This window comes from Pelecanus crispus, chromosome 1 (assembly GCF_030463565.1).
Source record: "Pelecanus crispus isolate bPelCri1 chromosome 1, bPelCri1.pri, whole genome shotgun sequence".
Classification (NCBI taxonomy): Eukaryota; Metazoa; Chordata; class Aves; order Pelecaniformes; family Pelecanidae; genus Pelecanus; species Pelecanus crispus.
In genome coordinates, this window is record NC_134643.1 from 77434484 (window position 1) to 77455169 (window position 20686).

The 20686-nt window shown below is 45.9% G+C and overlaps 1 protein-coding gene across 1 annotated transcript; it reads left to right on the forward strand.

Annotated features, from left to right (window-relative positions):
- Window positions 1-430: 430 nt before the first annotated feature.
- Window positions 431-20428, forward strand: SSPN (sarcospan). The gene is given in 4 exon segments (XM_009489525.2): window positions 431-553; window positions 555-944; window positions 14498-14584; window positions 20063-20428. Coding segments are annotated over 4 exon segments (966 nt in total).
- Window positions 20429-20686: the final 258 nt, after the last annotated feature.

Consider the following 20686-nt stretch of genomic DNA (forward strand, 5'->3'; position numbering starts at 1 on the left):
AACTCCCTCCCACTGAAATGCACCTATTTAATCTGATTCAGCCAGTGTATGAAACGTGCCTGTTGTGTGCATGGTGCTGCGTGGGTTCACCGAGTTACGCTCCGCATGCCAGTAATCCCCAGGGGAGCCACGGCGTGATGAGCTCCTACCTGCCCGCTCCGTGCACACACAGACACAGGCGCTTGATCGCTCCCAGCTCCCTGGCGAGACAGATTTCCCTCCTGGTCATCAGCTGGCAGCACAGACTTTCTTCCTGCTATTTGCCCATCCAGCTCCTCCACAAACACACACACACGTGCGCGCTTACACCTATGTAGCCGTGGCGGCACGCATGCTCAGCTGTGTGTGCACAGCCAGCCCCCGTGCAGAGCCGGCGCCTGCACGTTGGCAGTTCGCTACCCCCCTTGAATCCCCCTCTTCTCAGGGCTATATGTGGCATTTCGAAGCTCTGACAATCTGCTCCAAATGTTTTCCATATTTGTTCAGCCTCCTTGATTCAAATACCAGGAACAACTCAGCCAGCACAAAGCGAAGCTTTGGGGGGCAAAAAAACCTCACACCCCCATCAGTGCGCACACACACACGCACGTGAAAACCTAAAGTTCATCGGCATGGGAAAGGAGGAGGAGAAGAAACCCCAGCACAGCACGTCCCTGAATAACCAGAGCCAGACAGGGAAGGCACCCGAAGGGGAGAAAAGCACCGACTCGAGCAAGACACAGGAGTCCGCGATGAAGAAGAAGAAGAAGCAGAAGAAAACCAAGGGGGATCCCAAAACTGGCCAGGAGGAGGAATCCCACACTTGTTGTGGCTGCCGTTTCCCGCTGCTGTTTGCTTTGTTGCAGCTGGCATTAGGCATCTCTATAACAGTGCTGGGCTTCCTTATGGCAGGCATCAGTTCTTCTCTGCTAGTCAGAGACACTCCATATTGGGCTGGGATAATTGTAAGCATAAAGTCTGTTTCTCCATAAAGTGCCTTTGCCAACATTAATGCAAGCTGCATGACGCTCCACTTTAGACTAACCAACTGCATGCACAACACCATTTGAGTTATGCTAACTATAAATATTCCTGGGATTAAATGTCTGGGTATACTTTCCCAAGGAAACTGCTCCTGCAGAATAACACGATCTTTCATCTTCTTCCCTGAAATACTCAACAGACCTTAAATAAAATACAGGGTTGCTGTTCACTAGATGTATGTATTAGCTTGTGCTTTGCAGTGAACTCCTGCCTGGTGATGCTGAAAAAAAATGTTGATTACTTACACTGCCTTCCCTACCAAACCATAACAAGCACGTTTTAGAGGTGAGAGCATAACTCTCAACTTTTAGCTGGGCGCGTCGGTAATAGCGAGAGGAGAGAAATGGCTGTCTTTTGAGCTTCTTCCCTGTGCTGTCTTGAAGAACCGCTGCGATTTAACCCCTTTCCTGCCCACCGCTCCCCGACTTTTCCCTCACGGGAGGGAGAGACTGCACATGGCTGTGGGGAGGGGGACAGCACTGGTGGATGGGTAACGTGGCAGGGAAAGGGAGCCCGTCCCAGGGCCCGCCGGTGGCTGCTGCCAAGTCACGCACAGTTTCGAGTGACACGCCAGCCTCGCCGCATGGGCTGGCGGGGACTGGGTAAAGGGCAGGGTCCTGCTGGGTGTAAATAGGGGGCACCGCCGGTGGGGCAGCCTGGGCTGGTCCCCAGTGCCAGCCACCCCTGCAGGGGTGGCGGGGAGGTGTGGGGGTCTCGGTGCCGTGCGTGGTGTGGCCCCGCTTGACCGTGTGCTCAGGGACGTGTGGTTTGCCTGTGGAGAAACAGGGTCAGTGATTATGAGCCTGGGACGTGCCGTGGATGTAATTTAGTATGCAGGGTTTTTTCCCTAGGCAGCAAGCTTTGGGAAAATATGTATTGATGTGTTAGCACTATTTTGGGTGCTGTTAGACTGTAAGAACTCCCAGCAAATAAATAAAACAGCTATGGGAGCATCTCCCATAAATGTAATTCCTTGCCAGTCAGAGGATTATCTGAACACCTGAACTGTTTGGGGTTTGCTGTATTAATCCTGCTGGGCGACCCTACAAAGAGTGGAAGGAGCAGGGCCTGAACTTCCAAAGGAAGAGCTCCTGTTATTGATCTCCTTGTTTCTGACCGAAGAGGTATCTAAGAGGTTAGTGATGTTTCCTGGGGTCAGAGCCTGCCCTTGCTCAGGAGGAGAACTTCCTCCTGGGGTTTTTGCTGTTATAAGCCAGGGGGGAGCACGGATGATAAAATAGCAGCACATGACATTTTCGCTCCTCTTGTTTATTTTGGGGATTCAGGAGGTCAGATTGTGTCTTTTCCAGACAACACTAGTAGTATCCCAGGTTTGAAATAGCTGTTTCACTAGAAAAAGCTGGGGACAGAGTAAGCTGGACTGAACTAGTGTATGGCCAGGGATATGAGAAAAGCCGTGGAAGCAGCCCCTGGCCCATGTGAATGTCATCAGTGTCCAAACAGCATCCATCTGAGACATCCACATACGCCTCATCTCCTTTGGGGAGGCCTGAAACCTCACCAAAGTCGCTACTTTCTGAAAACAAAGCTCTAACCCCTCTCGTTTTTAGCAGCAGCTGCCGGCAGTAGTGACATTTGGATGCCCACGCGAGGCAAAGCTCAGTCACTTTCAGAGTTCCCCCCTGAAAAACAGGCAAGACTCTCTGTGTGCATTCCTGAGCTAATCCCCAAAAGCAAAGCTCGTCTCTCAGCCGTGTTTTGCGCTCACCAGCCAGCCAGGATAACCTCTGGGGGAACACATCTCCTGGGATTGCGCTGGCTGTGGGGGTCAGGGCTTCATTTTGCTTCATGTTACAGGGTGCCCAGCTATTGGGAAGACCAGTGCACCCTGTGGGCTGCAGGTCAGGACCCATGGGGAGGGGTTACTGTACCCATGGTTTGAGTCAGATGGTGACTCTCACCTTGGGCGCTCTGGTGTGGTGTTGAGCCACTGGCACGTTCAAATGCGGTTTGATTTCACCCTGGCTCAGAATGGCTTTTGATGTCCTCCTGCTTGCACTCAGGGGGATGGCAGGGACCGTGTGCTGGGGGCATGCGGCCAGGCAGGCTCCTGGGGAACCACACTGCCCAAAGCAGAAGGGAAAGAGGGGTCTGATGCCAGCAGAGAAGATGGTAAAAGGGAAACCGGTGCTAGAAAGGAGAGGTGGAGGTGGTGGTGCAGCCCCAGAGCCTCCCAGCAGGAGAGCGTGTGGAGCACTGGCCATGGCTGATGCACCACGGGAGTAATGCAAAGCGTATATCTGAGGGGGAAAATGCAGGACGTACAACATGATGCTGCATTTACTTTGTTGCTGTGCTGTGATATCTCCATGGGGGTACTCGGTGCCCACTGGGACATCAGATGGAGATGGCCAGGAGGTGCTGAGCTGGAGTTCCTGGGTGTGCGGGTCATAGGGTGCTGCTGGTGAGCTGTGGTGGGGAGCGTGCTGAGGACTGGCCTCCGGACACGTGAGGGGCAACTAGTCTGTGAAGGAGGACCCTTGGCTAGGACATCCTATGTGTGACTGGACGTCCTATGGGCTGGCTCTTGGGCTGCTGAGGGAGGCTGCAGAGGGCATATAGGTAGGGGATGGATGATCCTCATGCTGCTCGAGAACAAACCTCGTGGTAGAAAGTGACTTCCAGAAACTCATTTATTTGCACAGAAATGAGCAACAGAACAGAAAGATGTGGTGTAAAATACCAGAGCATATTTGTTTTAGTAGCATCCCACTCAAGTGCTCTTTTTAAAGGACTTGATTAGTATTCAGAATCAAGAACTTAAAAAACCTATTATTGAGACCTTTTTAGCAACATTAGAGATAATGGGTGAAGCTCATTCCTAGTGTTACTCCTTTGGAATTACACCAGGGCTGGATTTGACCCCACGGCTGTTAATGCAGGATGACAGAAAAATGAAGGAAAATTGCTAATGTGTTAAATAGACCCTGATTGATGGAAAGATTTTTTTTTTTTCTTCTTTATTAGTGGCAAAATGGTGACACCGCTCCTTGCTGAAAATCAAGTGCTTTAGTGCATTACCACGAATGAAAAGGAACTTATTTAGAGAAGCAGCTAGAGTAAAATGCTACCAAGGAAAAACCATACAAAGCAGTCCAAATTAAACTGGTTCAAAACCTGACCGCCTAGGTATATGAGGATATTGCAGGCCAGAGATTGGGTTCACCATCCTTTGGAATAGATGTGGCCAGTGACCTGCTGATGGGGAGCAGAGGAAGCCCCTGACACCAAAGGGGTCCACCCCGAGGGGTGCCTGGCACTGGCCCTTCCCTCCCGCAGCTCCTGCAGAAGGAAAAGATACAACTTGCAATGCATCAGAAGCGTTTCACCATGAAACCCAGTTAAAACCTACTAGTTTGAAACGTGTTTCATCCGAAATCTGCGGGGCATTAGTCAGAAACCAAAGGAAAGGTTTAGGGACAGAAACCACAGAGCCTACTTGATTTACCACTTCTGCTTCAGCTTCAACAACCTATTCCCTGTAAAATGCCTCTGCCGCATAGCTAGGGACAGGCAAATAAATGCAATTAAAAACAGCGAGGGTGGCATTTGTTTCTCCTACCTGTAGCCATTTACAGTGAAGGTGTCCAGGTCTGAACCAGCTGCCCGGCTCCTCCATGAGACCTGTCCTGAGCACCCGAAACTGCAGGCTGCACCACCCTGCCAGTCTCTTCCTTCTTGCTGTTTTGAAGGAGCTTGGACAAACTCTTCACAAATCCACCCAGGAGCACAGGGCTTTATATTTTTTCTGTGTCCTGCCACTGACTTGCTGTGTAGCTTTGGGCAAGTTACTTAACCTTGCTAAGACTTTGTTATTCCCCTGTAAAGTGGGGTTAATAATGGCTATCCGTCACCCCTTGCTTTGAGATCCTTGGATGAAAAGTGTTGCAGAAGCAGTAGATATTAATGGTATCCTTTTCATTCTTTTTCATTAGCTTGTGGCCTTTTGACACCCAGAAGAAGAAACGATGTATTTCTCCTTGAAAAATCTGCTTTTAGATTATTTCCACTGTGATCAAAAGTAGAGAGTATCAGAGTTTCACAGGCAAGCTCCCTTTCAGCCCCGTTTTGCAGACTCAGGCAGTTAAGAAAGTTACAGAAACGCTCATCGGAAATTATTATCCAGGGTGTTTATTATTTCTGTTGGAAAGTTGTTTTAAATCCATATATGTGTATGAATGTACATAAAATTGGGATTTTTAAAAACATTTTTTAAAAAATCTTTTTCTCAGGCAGCTCAAGGCAGCAACTATGGCTCCAGCTGTCATTTATTTTATTGCAAAAAATTGTCTCAAAAGATCTGCCACAGGCCGAGCCCCCAGCCCAGGAACTCTGAAGCTTCTCCCTGCTCAGGCCCTTCAGGGCCACATCTCCCCAAGTGTCTCCCCAGGCCAGAGGGTCCCTGAGCTTTACCCAAGGGGTAGCCATGCCTTGTTGCCTTTTGGCCACACCGTTCAAGCATTGGCTTCTCTGATGTGGAGCTTTGTGGTGCAAAAGACAGGCAGGCTTTTAACTGAAAAAGCAATTTAATTATTCTTCATTTACCTGGGGTCAGAAATATTGATGTCTCTAAGTTTTCATACCTTTTTTTTTAAAGAACCTTTAAAAAAAATTAAGCCAAAATCTTCACCAAAGGAAACCAATCCTTTGCTTTGAGCAGGTCACAGACAAACATAGGTGAGACACATGAAGATCCCATGGTAGCTGGAAAACGCAGCTGTGAGGGACAGTTTGCAGATGAGGGGCAAGAGTGAGCGCGTTGCGTGGCAGTGTCAGGGAACGGTGCAAGACAACCCGTCCATACGACAGGGCTGGCAGAGGAGTTTGGTTTTCATGCTTCAAAGATCTTTCGATGCTTAGTGCAATGTGGGTAGCAAACAGCCAGGACTATCTCCTGATGCTGCGTACCCCTATCAGATGCTGATAATCGAGATGTTTGATTGATTGATGTACTTCTGCATGAGAGTCTGACTCAGATGGTGGGTGCTGTCGCTGTCTCAGCATATGCCTGTGGGCTGGTAAACCCGAGTGCCAAAATCAATAGCGCTGCCTGTAACAGGCAGTTCTGACCCAGCCTCTGCCTCTTTAGCTTGTCAGGGTCTGTGTCGCTTTGGGGCTGGAAGGGCAGGAAGGCGGTGTGACAAGCTCTCGGCACCCAGCACCCTCTTTGGTTTGTACAGCTCTCCGCAAAGTCGCTCCAGCATCCCCAGTTCCCGGGGAAGCAGCAGGGCCCCTAAAATCAAGCTGGACTTTTGAAATGGTAGAAGACAGCAACAGGGAGAGGCCAGGGTTGGGATTTTCATTCTGAAAATGGGTACAATGATGGTGGTGTGTATAACTGTTAAGGAGATGCTTTGAGAACATTGTTGTGAGACGCATGCTGAAAGGAAGAAGCATTGTATACACTTGTCTGGGAAAAAAAGGACAGTGCCGTGCTATAAAGCGATATAAATTAGCAATTGGGGTTAAGTGTGTGTCCTGACGGTTAGCTGGGGTTGGCTAGACCCCTGCTCCGCTAAACCAGAAGGTATTTGCTGTACCTGTATCTGTTCCTATAATGCAGATGGTTTCCCCGGCTCAGTGTACGAAGCAATTCAAGGGCCACGTTGTCTCTGACAATTTCCCCACAGATGAGGCTCTGTAGATATTTCCACCTAAGAGCCTTTCTGCAGATGGTCTCTCACATGCTAAAATGAGACAAACCTGTACAGCTAAGCCCCCACCAGCCTCCTTGCATTTCTCTTTCCAGATCCCGCCACCTGCTAGGTGTAACATTTTTCCATGAGGCCAGATGCTCTGGCTGCACAGTGGTGGCCCTGCCAAACATCAGATAACCGCTTTATGCATGAGGCAACCTTTTTATCTTCCTAGAGAGGGTCAATAATTGGGAAGCATCCCCAGCTAAAGCAAGAGGCAACTGATCCCCTTCCATATTGATACGGGGGATGATTGACTATTTAAAAACCCCTGAAATGTGTTCTCTTTTAAAGCCTGAAAGGAGAGAGACACTTTCTTGTTAGCCCTGGCCCCTTGCTGGGTTTTTTTGTTGTTGCTTTTGACACCTTTTCCTGCAGCAATTGTGGAGGTGGCTTTCAGTCAGGCTTTACCTCCTATACAGCCTTGCTGGGTTTTTAACTTTTACTTGTTATTAGGGAAACCGATTTCAATTTTTAATAAAAGGTGACACTTAAAAACTGGTGCCATCAAAGCAGCTAATGGAAATTATAGTCACGCAGGCATCCATTTTTTTATACAAGCTAGTTTCAATTAGCCATGGGCAAACATCAAAGGTCTGAGGGAGGACTGCCTTCAAGAAGAGCCTCCAAGTTTAGGTATTTAATTGAACCTTCTCCAAAGTATGTGAAACTCTGGATGGTATGCAACCATGTACACTGCATGAAACATGGTATGGTGAGGTTTCCAGTGCTTGTTTATAGCCATATATGTATGTAGTACCAGAGATGTATTCTTCAGAGCCCTCTGCCATTAAATCCCATCGTTTTCTAAGAGTAACTATGCATTGATGCCTGATTAACTGAAATACTTTTATTTTGATCAGGTATAGAGTGGAAAACTTTGATGGAAAAAAATGATGAAATGTTTTCAAAGAATGGTTTGAGAAGGTAGCTCCACACCAGAGGTCTGTGTGATACCTGGTCAAATACTGATCGAATCCTGGACACCTCTGTATTTTAGCCCCCTGCTCCAGCTCCAGCCTCAAGGAGAAGGAGGGAGGAAATCAGAGTTCCTGGCTGGATTATGTTTGTGCAAAAAGCCTAGGTAAGATTTAGAGAGGGAGATTGTTCAAACAGGTTTCCTCAGCCTAGGTAACCTTATGACTATAGAGATGATGGCTTTCCACATCTTCATAGTCATGGACACATTTCAAGCGGTGAGTTGTGTTCATGTAGCACTCTTAGCCATGCTACACTTCTCACGTTGCAAATCACTGCTGGCTCTGGGATCTTTTAATTTTTTTGTTTGGTTCCCCCAGGCTTTTGATCACCTGGCACTGCATTTCTGACTTAACAGCAGTAATGGACTGCTGCCGCAGCTCCTGGCTTTGTAAGTGACGGCAGCCTTGGCAGTGCTTTGCCGAGGGAATTAAATCTCACCATAGCACAAGTGACCATTTTCACTGCTGAGCAACTGACCTAAACCAGCACAGATTGTTACAGAAAAATATAGTTTCCTTTGATTATGAATGTTCTTGCAGGTTTTTGATTACTTTACAGAATTTAAAAGAAAGTTGTGCATCTGTCACGGTGTGTTACTGCATAGTTTGAAGGGACCTGTAGTAAAGACATCATTATTTTATTCTGTAGGTGGGGCAGGGATGGTCAGTTATCATGGGGTTTTATGGCTGTTAAGAGAATGATTTCCTAGATGACAATGGCCTTTGCCTGCAACCACAATATACATGCTTATCATTATTATTACAGCTATTATTTCTGGAAGTAATTTATATGCAGCTAGACCGTCCTTAAATCTAACAAGAAATCTATAAGAGGAAAAACCATTAAGGTGCAATATCTCTGTGTGGCAGACTGGCTTTTTTACATAAGGTAGTGAGACCTAGGCTGACCTGAGGCTGAGGAAAGCTAGCAGTGAAAGCTGCCTGTAGCACCCGCTTTCATTGCCATTTCCTCAAACCTCATAAAGCAAATGAAAGTCAGTGTTGCTGTCTGCAACAGCCGGTACAGGCGCCTGGCATCAGAGGTGATCCTGGTTCATAATGGCAAAGCCAACAGGAACATTTTCTTTCTTGCATCAAAGTCTGTGTGCAGTGGGATTGTTAAATTTGGTGGATAACATGGCTTCTCCAAACGTGCGGAGGGGAACTAAGCCTTGCCATATCTGATAAGGCGGGTGAGCCATCAAGCCAAGTATCAACTCTGAGGGTAAGCCAGAGACTTCAGAGATAGTTCCAACAGATAATTTCTTTACCCTTGTCCCTACAAACAGAAAGATCCATAGTGTCTTGAAGTGAGCAACTATGAAATAACTTGTTCATAATGGAAATTTCTTCCTAATTCTGTTAATAGCAGTTTTTCCCCTGAGGTTTGAAAGTTTACATTCTTATTAAAAAGAAAGAGACCACCTGTGGGTCTCAGCAATGTCATGTGGCATTGCACTGCCTATATTCCTATATTTGAGAGGTATTGTCCTCCAATGTGTTTGCTTTCTGCCCCTAAAGCTTGTTGCAGGACGTTCTTGCTAACAAGCCCCCCCTCGCCAAAGAGCAGATGAGCTATACTATGTCTTTGTGAGTGTTTGCAGCATTTGTCTTGTGGTGTGGCATAGACCAAAGATGCTCCTTTGAACTAGGCTTTTGCCTCCTTCCTTCATATCTTGGTGGATGTTTCCAACTCTCCCACTTTACCTGCCTCATGTGCCAGGATTTCCAAGATGCGCTGGGTAGGAAGCACTTTGCTGGAGAAAACCACCTATTATATAGGAACACTCAGGCTAAAATTGTAGCAATAACAAAAGAAAAAACAGTTTCACAAATATACAAGGGAGAGATGCAGGCACATTAGAGCAATCTGTGGTTTTGAAAGCTGTCAAAATAAAGCAAACCACATTGATATGTCAGTGTGCAAAGATAACGAATGCAAACCAGAGTGGAAATTTGTGCCCTACAGGTTCATATGCCCCCCAGTTCCATACATTACCTAACCACCTTCATCACTACCACGGGGTGTCCTTGTGCCACTTGTAGACCTTATGCTTAGTCCTTGCAGGACCAGACACGAGGGAGCTGCAGGGAGGCGCGGATGGGGAGAGCAGCTCCCTTGCCCCGAGCCTCATGGTCCTCACTGGGTGGCAACGTCTGTGGGCTTTGTCCAAACAACCTTCTGCATTGCCACCTGTGTTTGTTCCTGTCGGAGATGACTAGCCTGTTTTTCTCATCCATGACACTTTTCAGAAGAGTAATAAGTTTAGTGGGAGGGACAGGGTCGGCTAGTGCAGGAGGATGCCGGCACCGTGCTGGGCAGGGTGCCAGCCTGCCGTGCTTCAGTGGCAGCTGGAGCTCTTCAGCACGGTGAGATCAGCTAAAGTAAAGCTGGTGGTGAGGGATTTCAGGTACAGAAAGCTTGAGATCACTCTTCTTCTTTACCGCTTGTGTTCTGGTTTTAAGATGATCAAGATATGTAAAGGCATGCTCCTTGCAAGTGCCGAATGTGCGTTGCGGTTGCAGTTTCACTGTTGAGCCATCTATTTTGCAGCCGTGTGTGAGGCTCCAAGCTGTGCAAAACACCCAGTTGTGCTAGCCTGTGTCCGTGTGCAGGGAGAGTTAGTTTGCCAAAGTCCTGAAGAGCCAAGGACTGCATGCGAGATCTCTGTGGGTGCAGGGATCCTCCCAGGCAAATCAGCTGGGACCCACTCCTAGATGTGGTTGGGATCAGGTCCTGTTTCTGCTGAAATCTATAGGATCTTAATTCAGTTCTCATGACAACAGGCTCTAGCCCTCTTTGGGGTGGGGGCAACCTGGAAAATATCTACTCCTATTTTGATTGTGTTTTAAAAAAAAAGAACTCTTAAGTCACTTTTCAGCCCTGGGATGTTCCTGCCCAATGGAAGGAACGTCTACTGCCTCCTGCTAAAAAGAAATAATATTGAAACTTTTCTAGAGCATAAAATTCTAAGTTTTTCAGCCAGCTCTAGTAGAGAGCTGTTTTCCCTGGATTGTAAACTGGGGGATTTCACAGGGTATGCCTTAACCAAAATTAAATCTGTACCCTTCCTAAATACATCTGTATCACATTCAGGTCTTTTTCTAGACAGTGCTTTTCTAAATTTAAATTCTTTCCTTGGATAACCTTTCACGTCACTACCTATTCAGCAAAGAGTGTGTTAGTCCGTCTGGAAAATTTTGAAATATAGGATCTTGAAATAAACTTGAGTTGAAATTTTCTCCACATAGAAATGCATATTTCTAGATTTCCAGATAACTGTTACAAGAACTGATCTAATTAACTGCTATTCTGCAGCTCTTATAGAATCTATTTTATTTGTATAACAAATGCATATCGACTGGTGGCAAGCAAGTGCTAAAGCAAGTTCAATTGCATTTTATGTTGAGTGCTTAGTCAATAAGGCATAGAAAACGTATGCTTCATGCTGGGATACTGCAATGGCTATTGAAGCACTAGGATGCAGGATTACCTAATGCTACTTAGCAATCAGCATCAACAGCATCCATAATGAGCCTGCTGTAAGGCAGCTGTCTTAGTCACTTAGTGGGTCCTAAGGAGTATTTACCAGAGGATTTTTATAGTTATTCTATTACACTTCACAGGTATAATTCAAACCTGATCTATTAATAATGTATAAAATAGAAGCATAAAGCCGTTTTCTGTATAAATGTTCCACACTTTGGTTTGCTCCAATGAGTGAATTTACCTTTAAAGAACCGAAATGTAAAATATATATGGGTCATAATTCTCAGCAACATTATTTTTTAGCGTCACTTACAAAAATACACATCTCTGGTTAAAAAAAAAAGTTGTTATATTGTTATAAAAGAAATACTTAAGCCTTCTGAAATATCCTGACCAAGACTTGCTGGAATCCCTACCCAGTGTAATCTCTTATAAATATCTCTCTACAAATGTGCCTCTTCAAGTATCCCTCAGTATATAATTTAAATCCCGGAGGAACTTTAGAAAGCATGTGCAGGAATGGAAATCCTTTTAAACAATAGTCTTTTGTATGGGAACTTTCTGAAGAGGGATGTCTGATCCTGCTGCATTGAAAGCCTGCAGGGTTTTTGCAGAAGTTGTACGAGGCACTTGATGGCAGAGAGAAAATTCCACCATTGGTGTCTGAATCTGCCCTCGGAAATGAATGAAGCTCTGTCGGCTTTCTGTGGGAAAATGGGAACAGGAATGGGAGAGCGGGCACAGTCCCATGGTGTCTCACGGGAGTAACCTGGAGGCACATCTGGCCCTCAGTTCATGCAAGTGTAAATGCCCACTAGTCTAGCTGAAGCAAAGCAATTTTGACTTATTGCTCATAACAAGATCCTTCAGCACCAGATCCCAAAAATACTTAGGTCTAGCTTTGACGTGAGCAGTCCCTTTGATTTCACATGAATTTGGGGATGTAACGTTAAGCGAGTGTATTTAAGCATTTTTTTTTTTTTTTCAGTTCTTGCTGCAAGTTCTTTCCTTCAGCCACTACTGCCACTGGGGGAGTTTATCATTTGGATATTACTAGAGATATGATCTCCTTAAGATTTAAGTTTTATGGGCATGTTAATTGAATTAAAAGATTAATATACAGTGCAAGGGCCCAAGGACATAGGCGATTAATCCTGAGAAATAAAACATGGTTGAGTCACATAGAAGCACTATAGGGCAAAAAAACCCCCAGCACTGAAGGACCTTTGACAAGAAAGGTTGGGTTTTTTCCCTCAACAACCCTGTCAGCTATGGCTGTCAACAATAAAAAGAAGAAAACTAATAAATTGGAAGCCGTGTGTAAGTCATAGGACCAGAATATAAATACACATGACATGGGAAGGAGTAAATAATACTGACGCTTTCTTTAGAAATGTTCTCAGGCAATACTTCCTATTCATGTCCTGCTGAAATGACATGAAATAAAACTTTATGGGAAAAAGTGTTATTAATCACACAGGTTCTTGAGGGACATGACTATCCATGTGTTGAGAGGCACTCTTCCTTTACAGGGCTGCTGTTTAGTGCCTTACACCAACAATGCAGATATAAAGAAAAAAAATTGGTATTTTATGCATCAGATCATAAAAGAAACGTGTTTAACCATTGCTGCCTAAAAGGACAGTTATGCATTTTTCGCTGCAGGTCAAGCAGTCCCCTATGGAGCTGGAAATCTGGATGTGAACAGCACTGAACAGCACTGCCGTAGCATGCAGCGAGCAGGCAGGGATGGGGCTGTGAAGGAGACCCACACTCCTACAGGCATCTCCATGGAATAGTCCTACCCCTGAGCAAAGGCAACTCGCACCCGGGTCTGGCCCGAGAGGGCAAATCCCACTGCTCTGGGAAAGCAGAAAGCCTCAAATTAATGAGAAGTCTTCAAACCCCCTAAAGTAAAATGAAGTGGGGGAAAAAATATAGATCCTCACTGTAGTCACTGGAAATTTAATAGCTATCATTTATAATCAAGATGCTCCTAGCAAGGAGGCCAAAGCTTGCTCCCGGGCCCCCATGAAGACAAGCCTCAGCACCTTGAAAGCACACTGTCTCATCTCAGCTAAGGTCCCCATGAGGCTCATCACACCTGGGCCCTTTTTAAAGGTGTGCTATGAAGTGGCATTTAAAAACACGTGCATCCCATTGACTCACCTATTTGTCCGAGGCAACTCAAACACGCACGGATTCTTCCAAGCAGAGCTCCAGCTGCCAACAACACCCTCTCCCTCCGTGGGTGCAGTCAGGACTCCTCGCACGCCCTGATCCAGCCCCAGCAGCCCTGTGGTGGCACTGGGAGCCCTCACCGGGCACCTGGGGACCCGGCTCCTCTTGTCCAGGCGTGGCGGAAGCTGCCAGAAAGTGGCAGTCCAGCCGCAGAGCTGCGGCTCCTGTGTCCTCCTGTGAAGTCTGCTCGCTGGTCCTCCAAAAATGTGGGAGAGTGCACTAAGCACTTAACTGCCATGGGGGGCCCAGATAACACTACTTTAAAAAGGAAGTCGTATTTATTGGGCTAGCTCCTCAGAGCAGGAGCTTCCCTCCTTACATGGCTGGAAAATTCCTACCAGTGAACATCTGCTCCTGCAAATAAATCTCAATCTTCAGAATTAATAATAAAGACAGCTAAATGAATAATAAAGTGCATAAATACTTTTCTGTTACTGTTAACCATCAGCAATTACTGCCACAGGGCTAAAATGCAGTCTCAGGCTGCAGGGGAGATGTCTTCTTTGGTAAGGTGTCCACTCTAAGAGAGGTTGAAAGCCTCTGCTCTAGTGTGCCGCTTCTTATCCAGCGGCAGCTGTGGTTACTGATTTACACCCTGTACTGGTGACATAAAAACCCTGTCAGCAACCAGTGGTACGTATGATGGTGCTTTTGGGGCTTGCAAGCCCAGCTTCATAAGCCTTCTGCTCCTTTTTGATAGTTAGCTACATGGACGAAAACTCGAAACACATGCTGGAGGCTATTGCTGGGCTGTGTCTTTGTACATCTGATTCAAGAAGTCCCTCTGAGTAAGTTTTTTGTGCCTCAGTGCCTGTAAAATGAAGGTTAAAGCTCTTGCCTCCTCACAAGCGCATTCACACATATGAGGCTATAACACGCATGGCTGTAGCCCCTACTCAAATGACTTCCACGCTGCTCCTTGCATTACAGTCCTGCTCACACAGAAAGGTGTTTTGGCTTGAAAAAATGTTAATTTTGTGGGGGTTTGGTTTTTTGTTTTTGTTTTTTTTTTTAATTTGACACATTTAAAATCTCTTCCCTTGCAGGTCTGTGTGGTGTCCTTAGTGGGATTTGTTATGCTTTGTATTTCGTACCAACCTGATGAGAAGACGTGTGTGCAGTTCACAGTAAAGGTACCTTGACTTTTTTTAAATTTCTTTTTCTTCTCATGTCATTAAATATAATCAGAAAAGTTGATACTGGGGATATTTTTAAGACCACATGAAAAGAAGTGAAAATGCACCTGAAATGCAAGAATGGTTTTCTGGTATTTTCCAGGCAGCTAAGGGAGAAACTGTAGCCTATAAAGGGGAAACTCCAATAAGAAATATTTCAAATCAGAGCAAGATACCTTTTTATTTGCCATGTTTTAAGAATATAAAAAAGATTCAGTTCAACAAAGCTGGAATAATTTGGGAAGTGTTCTGTGAAAGATTGGGGGTTACTGATTAAGTAGAGATATTCATAGAGAGCTGGATAAGAAGTAGGGTGGCATAAAATGAGTCTGCTTAATTTAAGTTTTAATTTTAATGTGATCTAAGAAGCATCTCAGGATTTTCCCAGCAGTTTTGCTCCTCACCATGAAATAAGACACTGCATGGGCACAGGCAAATTCAAAAGCGTGGCTGGAAATCTCTACCTGCCCGCCTCCATGGTTGGGGAGAGAGAGGCTGTACCTGAGCACCGGCAGCCGTGTCTCAGCGCATGGTGCCTTGTGTCAGGGTGGGATTTAATGAACATGGGAAAGCATTAGCAAACTATGGGGATAAGCATTCTTCCATGAAACAAATTCCCATCTGAGCATCACAAGAGAGGTGCAGAAACCACGTACCATGCCCTGCCTTGGTCCCCAAAACCGTGCTTCATTGACACTGGTAAGTGACTAGAAAAGAAAGTCTGAGAATGCTTGTTCCAGATGGGACGTTTTTAACACCAGTTTTCTGGGCTGTTTTTCCTTATTATTGTAATTTTCAGGGCTCTTAATATTTTGCAGACACATAATAACCAAGAAAAATACTGACGCAAGCAACACAAAATAACAGTGATTATTAACTGAGAAAGGCAGAAGGAAATCAAATGCAAGGAGCGGCTTTTAGAAAGCTGGCATTCATCCTTCCTTAGAAATTAGACCTCGGTGTGCCTTTTGTGCTTCTCTCAAGCTTCTCCTGTATGTACATAAAGAAAGAGAGAAGAAGAACAATTGTTTCTGCCCTTTGATTGCCTTTACATTCTTGCCCTGTCACCTTTACACTGGCAAGTAAGCCTTACGGCTGCCCAGAGAGCTGCTGGGCTGGGCGGGAGCTGCCACGCCAGGCTTTTTATTGCTTGCCCTGCAGCATTAAATTGAACTTGGCATTCAAGCAGGAAGGGAGTCATCCCTCGTGGTGGGAACGGCATGTTGGGCTGGGCAGCTCAGATGTCTCTGCCACCCTTAGCAACACCACCCAACCTGGCAGTGAGCAATGAGACATTGCTCCTGCAAGAAAATAAATGTTTTTAAAGTGCTCCCTGGGCGATGTAAAATGGGTTATTCCTCATCACCTGGCAGAATTAGATCTAAAGTCTCTCTTGAAAGACTTCTGGTTCAGTCAATAGCCTATGGACTGTTGCCTACCCAAAGCACTCTCCTCCCCAAAATACACCTTCCCAGTGTTTCCTATTGCAGCATGCCACAAAACGTGATCATTCCCAAGCTGTTCACCTCTCCTGTCCCATGTCTCCACCGGGAGCTGTTATCCCCCAGTGCCTCCCCTCCTCACTGCCTCTCCAGACAAACGGATTCTGGCTGCAGGCACGTACCAATTTTAAACAAAGTAGGAGCTAAAAGTCTCCTCCTGGGCCTTGATCACACAGGACTTATCTAAATCTCCAGTATCACTTCTCAGATCTTCAGATGTCAGTTAAAGCCTGTCTCCAAACAAAAAAATGAACATTAGCTATTCGGCGACAAGGCTGAGGATGCAAAATCACAAACACGAGACAAAGCCAAGCAACTTGGGTCATTCTCTCCTCCTTGGGTGCCTGATGCTTCATCCAGGGCTGTGGTTGGGTTCAGCCCTATCTTCCCCAACTGTCCTCCCTGGGGACTTGCTCCCCAGCCCAGGCCCTGCACCCATGCTGGTGGCTGGTGCCCACCGAGGCTGCACATCGCTGCTGAGCATCATCCTACAACAAAATCTTGGCCAGGCTTCCCTGGAGTGCAGTAGGCACCCTGGGATCCCTTGCATAGCCTGAGGGTCACTTTGGGAGGAGGATCACACACACAGAGGCCTGGGGGATTTTAGTCAACACCCGAGGTTACCCTACAATCACTGCAAGTGACTCCATCGAGGTGGGAAACAGGAGGAGACCTGTGCAGTCCCCTCTGCCTTCCTGCCTCTCGACAGCTGCTTCTTTCATTTCACACTTGCATGAGCCCTGGATCCTGTTAAAGAAGGAGGTGTTAGAACTGCTTTCGGCAGAAGTCCCTTCCTGAGACTACTGCGGGTATCTGCAGCACTCTGTGTGTCCATGAAAAAGGGAGATCACCACCCAAAGGGAGGGCGGCTTTGCCCTTTGCGGGGACAATGGTGAGTCCCAGGTTGAATTTCTGCCCCTGCCCCATCTCTGCATCTGCAGGAAGCATGCCCTGCAGTACGGCAAAGCAGCATGCCCAGCTGTTACATGTGTATACTCTACCCTTAATTGGTTTAGTGTGGACTTGGTAGTGTAGGTTAATGGTTGGACTGGATGATCTTAAAGGTCTTTTCCAACCTAAATGATTCTATGATTCTATTTAAAAGGAGAGATCCTCTCCCTTGGTGGAAAAAATAATAAAAAAAAAAAGACCACACAGGAAAATTTTGAGATCTCCTGTAGACTTCCTGGGCTATCTGCTAATATTTGACAGATCACTAGCTGTGGTCCTCATCATGGCATCTCCTGCGGTAGCGTGACACCCTCTGCTCCTGCCCACCCAGCCCCAGCAGCCCACGCCATGACACACACTGTGGTTCCTGTTCCCTGCATGGGCTCGTGCCTGAGCCACCACCACCTTCAAATGGGGTCCCCTGGATCCACATCTGCAAACCCTTCTGGTTTCAGCTCTGATAAATGTAAGAAGCCTTTTCCATGGGAAACTTGATCCATCTTAGGTTATTTATTTTCTTTTTGGCACGGAGCAAAACTAGTGCCAGTAAATATTGCTAAAATGTTTCTTCTTCATATGAGGAACCCGAAGGAGGATGAGCTGCCATGCTCTGACCTCATCATGTGCTGTATCTCCCCGCTTCCCTTTTCTCCTTCTATTTAAACAGCAATTGCAGTGCCTTTCTCTCTGAGGCTGTTAAAAAACAGTTTTCCAGTGGCAAGTTCTGGTTCCTGGGCAGAGCTCACTACGTGGTTGTATTTGCGATGTTGAAGTTGCCTCCAGGTCTGGCATGTGATTAATCTGCTGATGGGATCTCAGCACTCGCTGTCTTGTGCTCCCTCACAGGCAGTATTTGCATTTGCCTCACCTTTGATATTTGGAAATGTGTTCATTTTCAGTGGCTCGCAGAGAGATTCCTCTGCAAACGTCTTGGGAGAATAATAAGTTATTTGGAAATTGCCCTATGTCCCCACGCATCTCTGCTCACCTCTGAGGATTGCTGTTAAGAGCTGCCTGTGTATTTGGTGCTTTTTGAAGGGAGTCTAAGATTTCCTTCCCTTTAGGTACACAACAGGCAAATTCTTGTTTACTGTACCTGGAGTGCAGTAATTTAGGCTGTGGGTTTCATGCTATTTTGTACTGACTTCGGATAGAAATTGGCAGCTAAATAAAATACGTGCCAGGGAGAATCCGGCACACCGTGTAGTCTTGGTTTAGTATCTCATTTATTAGGGAGGCCTGATTCTGTCTCCTGCTGGTCTGAATCCAGGGACTTCCAGCCAGTCCGCTAGGACTTCTGCATCGCAGAACAACTTTGGTCTGTCAGAGAGGAGGAACGGTCATCAATGTTTGTCCATTTTCCTTTTCTCCCATCAAACACACTTGCACTACCTTTTGAAGTAATGCCACAGGCTTATGAATTACAGCATCTTGGTTTGGAGGGGGTCCATCAGTCAGTAGCGCTCCCTCCTGCGTGCTTTATATGAGGAGGTGTCCCCATTTTCCAACTTCACCTTTCCCATGGACCTTTACCTTGAAAGCTGCAGGGGTAAAGTAATTGCATTTAATAAGAGCCACCCTCATTTTGAAGCTGCCCTTGGTTTAAGGCTGCAGGGGAAGTCATTAAATTTAATAGTTAGCCAAGTCTTGGAAACGAAGCTTGCTGTAAGAATTTGGTGATATGGGGGAGAAAATGTATATAATGCTTTAAGATCTGCAATAAGCCCAAATATTTTTTTTTTTCAAGCTGGCAACTGAATAGGAAGATTGATTCGCTCTGTAGATATAAGACAAATACATCAGGAGTGTGAATTTCAACAAGACATACATACTTGGAGTTTTAAGGTCATAAAAAATGCTTTTATATTGATAGTTTGCTTCTGGTATTGAGGTTAAGAGAGAGAAAGAGAGAAGTTGCTGTTTAAAATAACAGATTCCCAAACATGCCATGTGTCTGACAGATAAGACGCCAAGAAAAAGAAATGTTTTTACAGTGCTGAACAGAACCAAAAATGCTATTTTGGCTAAACACAGAATATGATTTTAATATACATTCACACATATTTTGTATGCAGCACAGCAACTGCCAGTTCCAGCTATCAAAAGCAAGGGAAGTCCATATGCTCTGCTATCCAAAGGTCTCGGGTGCAACCCGGAATGACAAAGGCTCTGAATCGCTGCCGGTTTCCATGTGCTTGTGGGGGTGGACTCTGCATAGCTACCCTTGCTAAAAGCCACCCTATTTTAAAGCTGCCACTGGTGTAAGGAGTAGGGGAGTGACGAAACAGACCCTTGTCCTTCTCATGCCATAGCGAGGGCAGCACTGGGAAATGAAAGGTGCTCGCAGCTCTTTCATACCTTTGAAAGACTTCTCCACCTTTATGGGGCAAGTTTTGGAAGGGGATTGATCACTGCCTGATTTGCAAGTACAAATCAGATTTGTTTGGGCATGCAAACCAAGAGCCGGCAATAACACATGAGCAAAGTTTCAAAAACACCTACTTCTCAGCACAGCCTGGGATAATATGTCAGCCCAAGCCTCAGTCTGCTCAGCTCTGCTTCAAGGCAACTGCACTAATTTATCTCAGCTGGTGACTGTAAGTCTAGCCAATGCAGGTACAACAGTAGAGGAAGAGGCTCCCTCCCTCTCTGTAAAGCTTCTGGCTGTACAGAGACATAGATTTCTCGGTGCTCTCATCAGGTCTCAAATTTGCAAGGCAATACTCATGTAAAATAGGCAAGGCAGAATTACTAGCTGTTGAGATGACCTGCTGAACTTGGCATCAAGTGGGAGTTATAGCTGTCTTGCAATTTTTGAAGCACACAATATCCAGATAGTGCACTGAATGCATGCATTCCCTGTGAAGTACATGTGCATGCATTCGTTCTGTGTTCCTCATTCTCTGTGTAGCTTGAAAAAGAGTTTTTTCCTGTTTTTTTCTTTCTTTTTCTTTTTTTTTTTTTTTATTATAATTTCTTTCAGCTGATGTATTTTCTCCTGAGTGCCCTGGGTCTGGTTGCCTGTGTTTTGGCAGTGGCTTTTGCTGCACACCATTATTTGCAGATGACAAAATTTACATGCGATACCATCCTTGAGTCCTGCCAGTGCAAGCTGGACACCGCAGACCCCCTCAGTAGGACCTTCATCTACCAGGACGCAGCGGACTGTGGCAGCCTCACCAGCATGCTCAACCTGTACTTACTTCTGCAGATGGTTCTCAATCTGATCGCAGCCCTGGTGTGTCTGTCGGTATGCTTCGTGATGTGGAAACACAGATACCAGGTCTTTTATGTGGGCGTTCGGTTCTACCCTTTAACTGCTACTGAAGGCCAGCAACAGAAAGTATAGGGTCTGAGCTGGTGGGGAGTTGCAGCCAGGGAACGGAAAATGTCAGCATACTGCCGCCATAGACACCACGGATGGATGAGTGTTTGTAAGGTTTTTGACAAGGCAAAACATTCACACAGTTTTAATGAATATATTTTTCAATCATTTTAAGAGCATTTCATATGGCTGCTCTTGCAAAAAGTCCCTTGTGAGACTACCTAGAGGTCACAAAGTCCTAAAGATGCAGCTGTACAAATACTCACCAAAGAGGATCTTTAA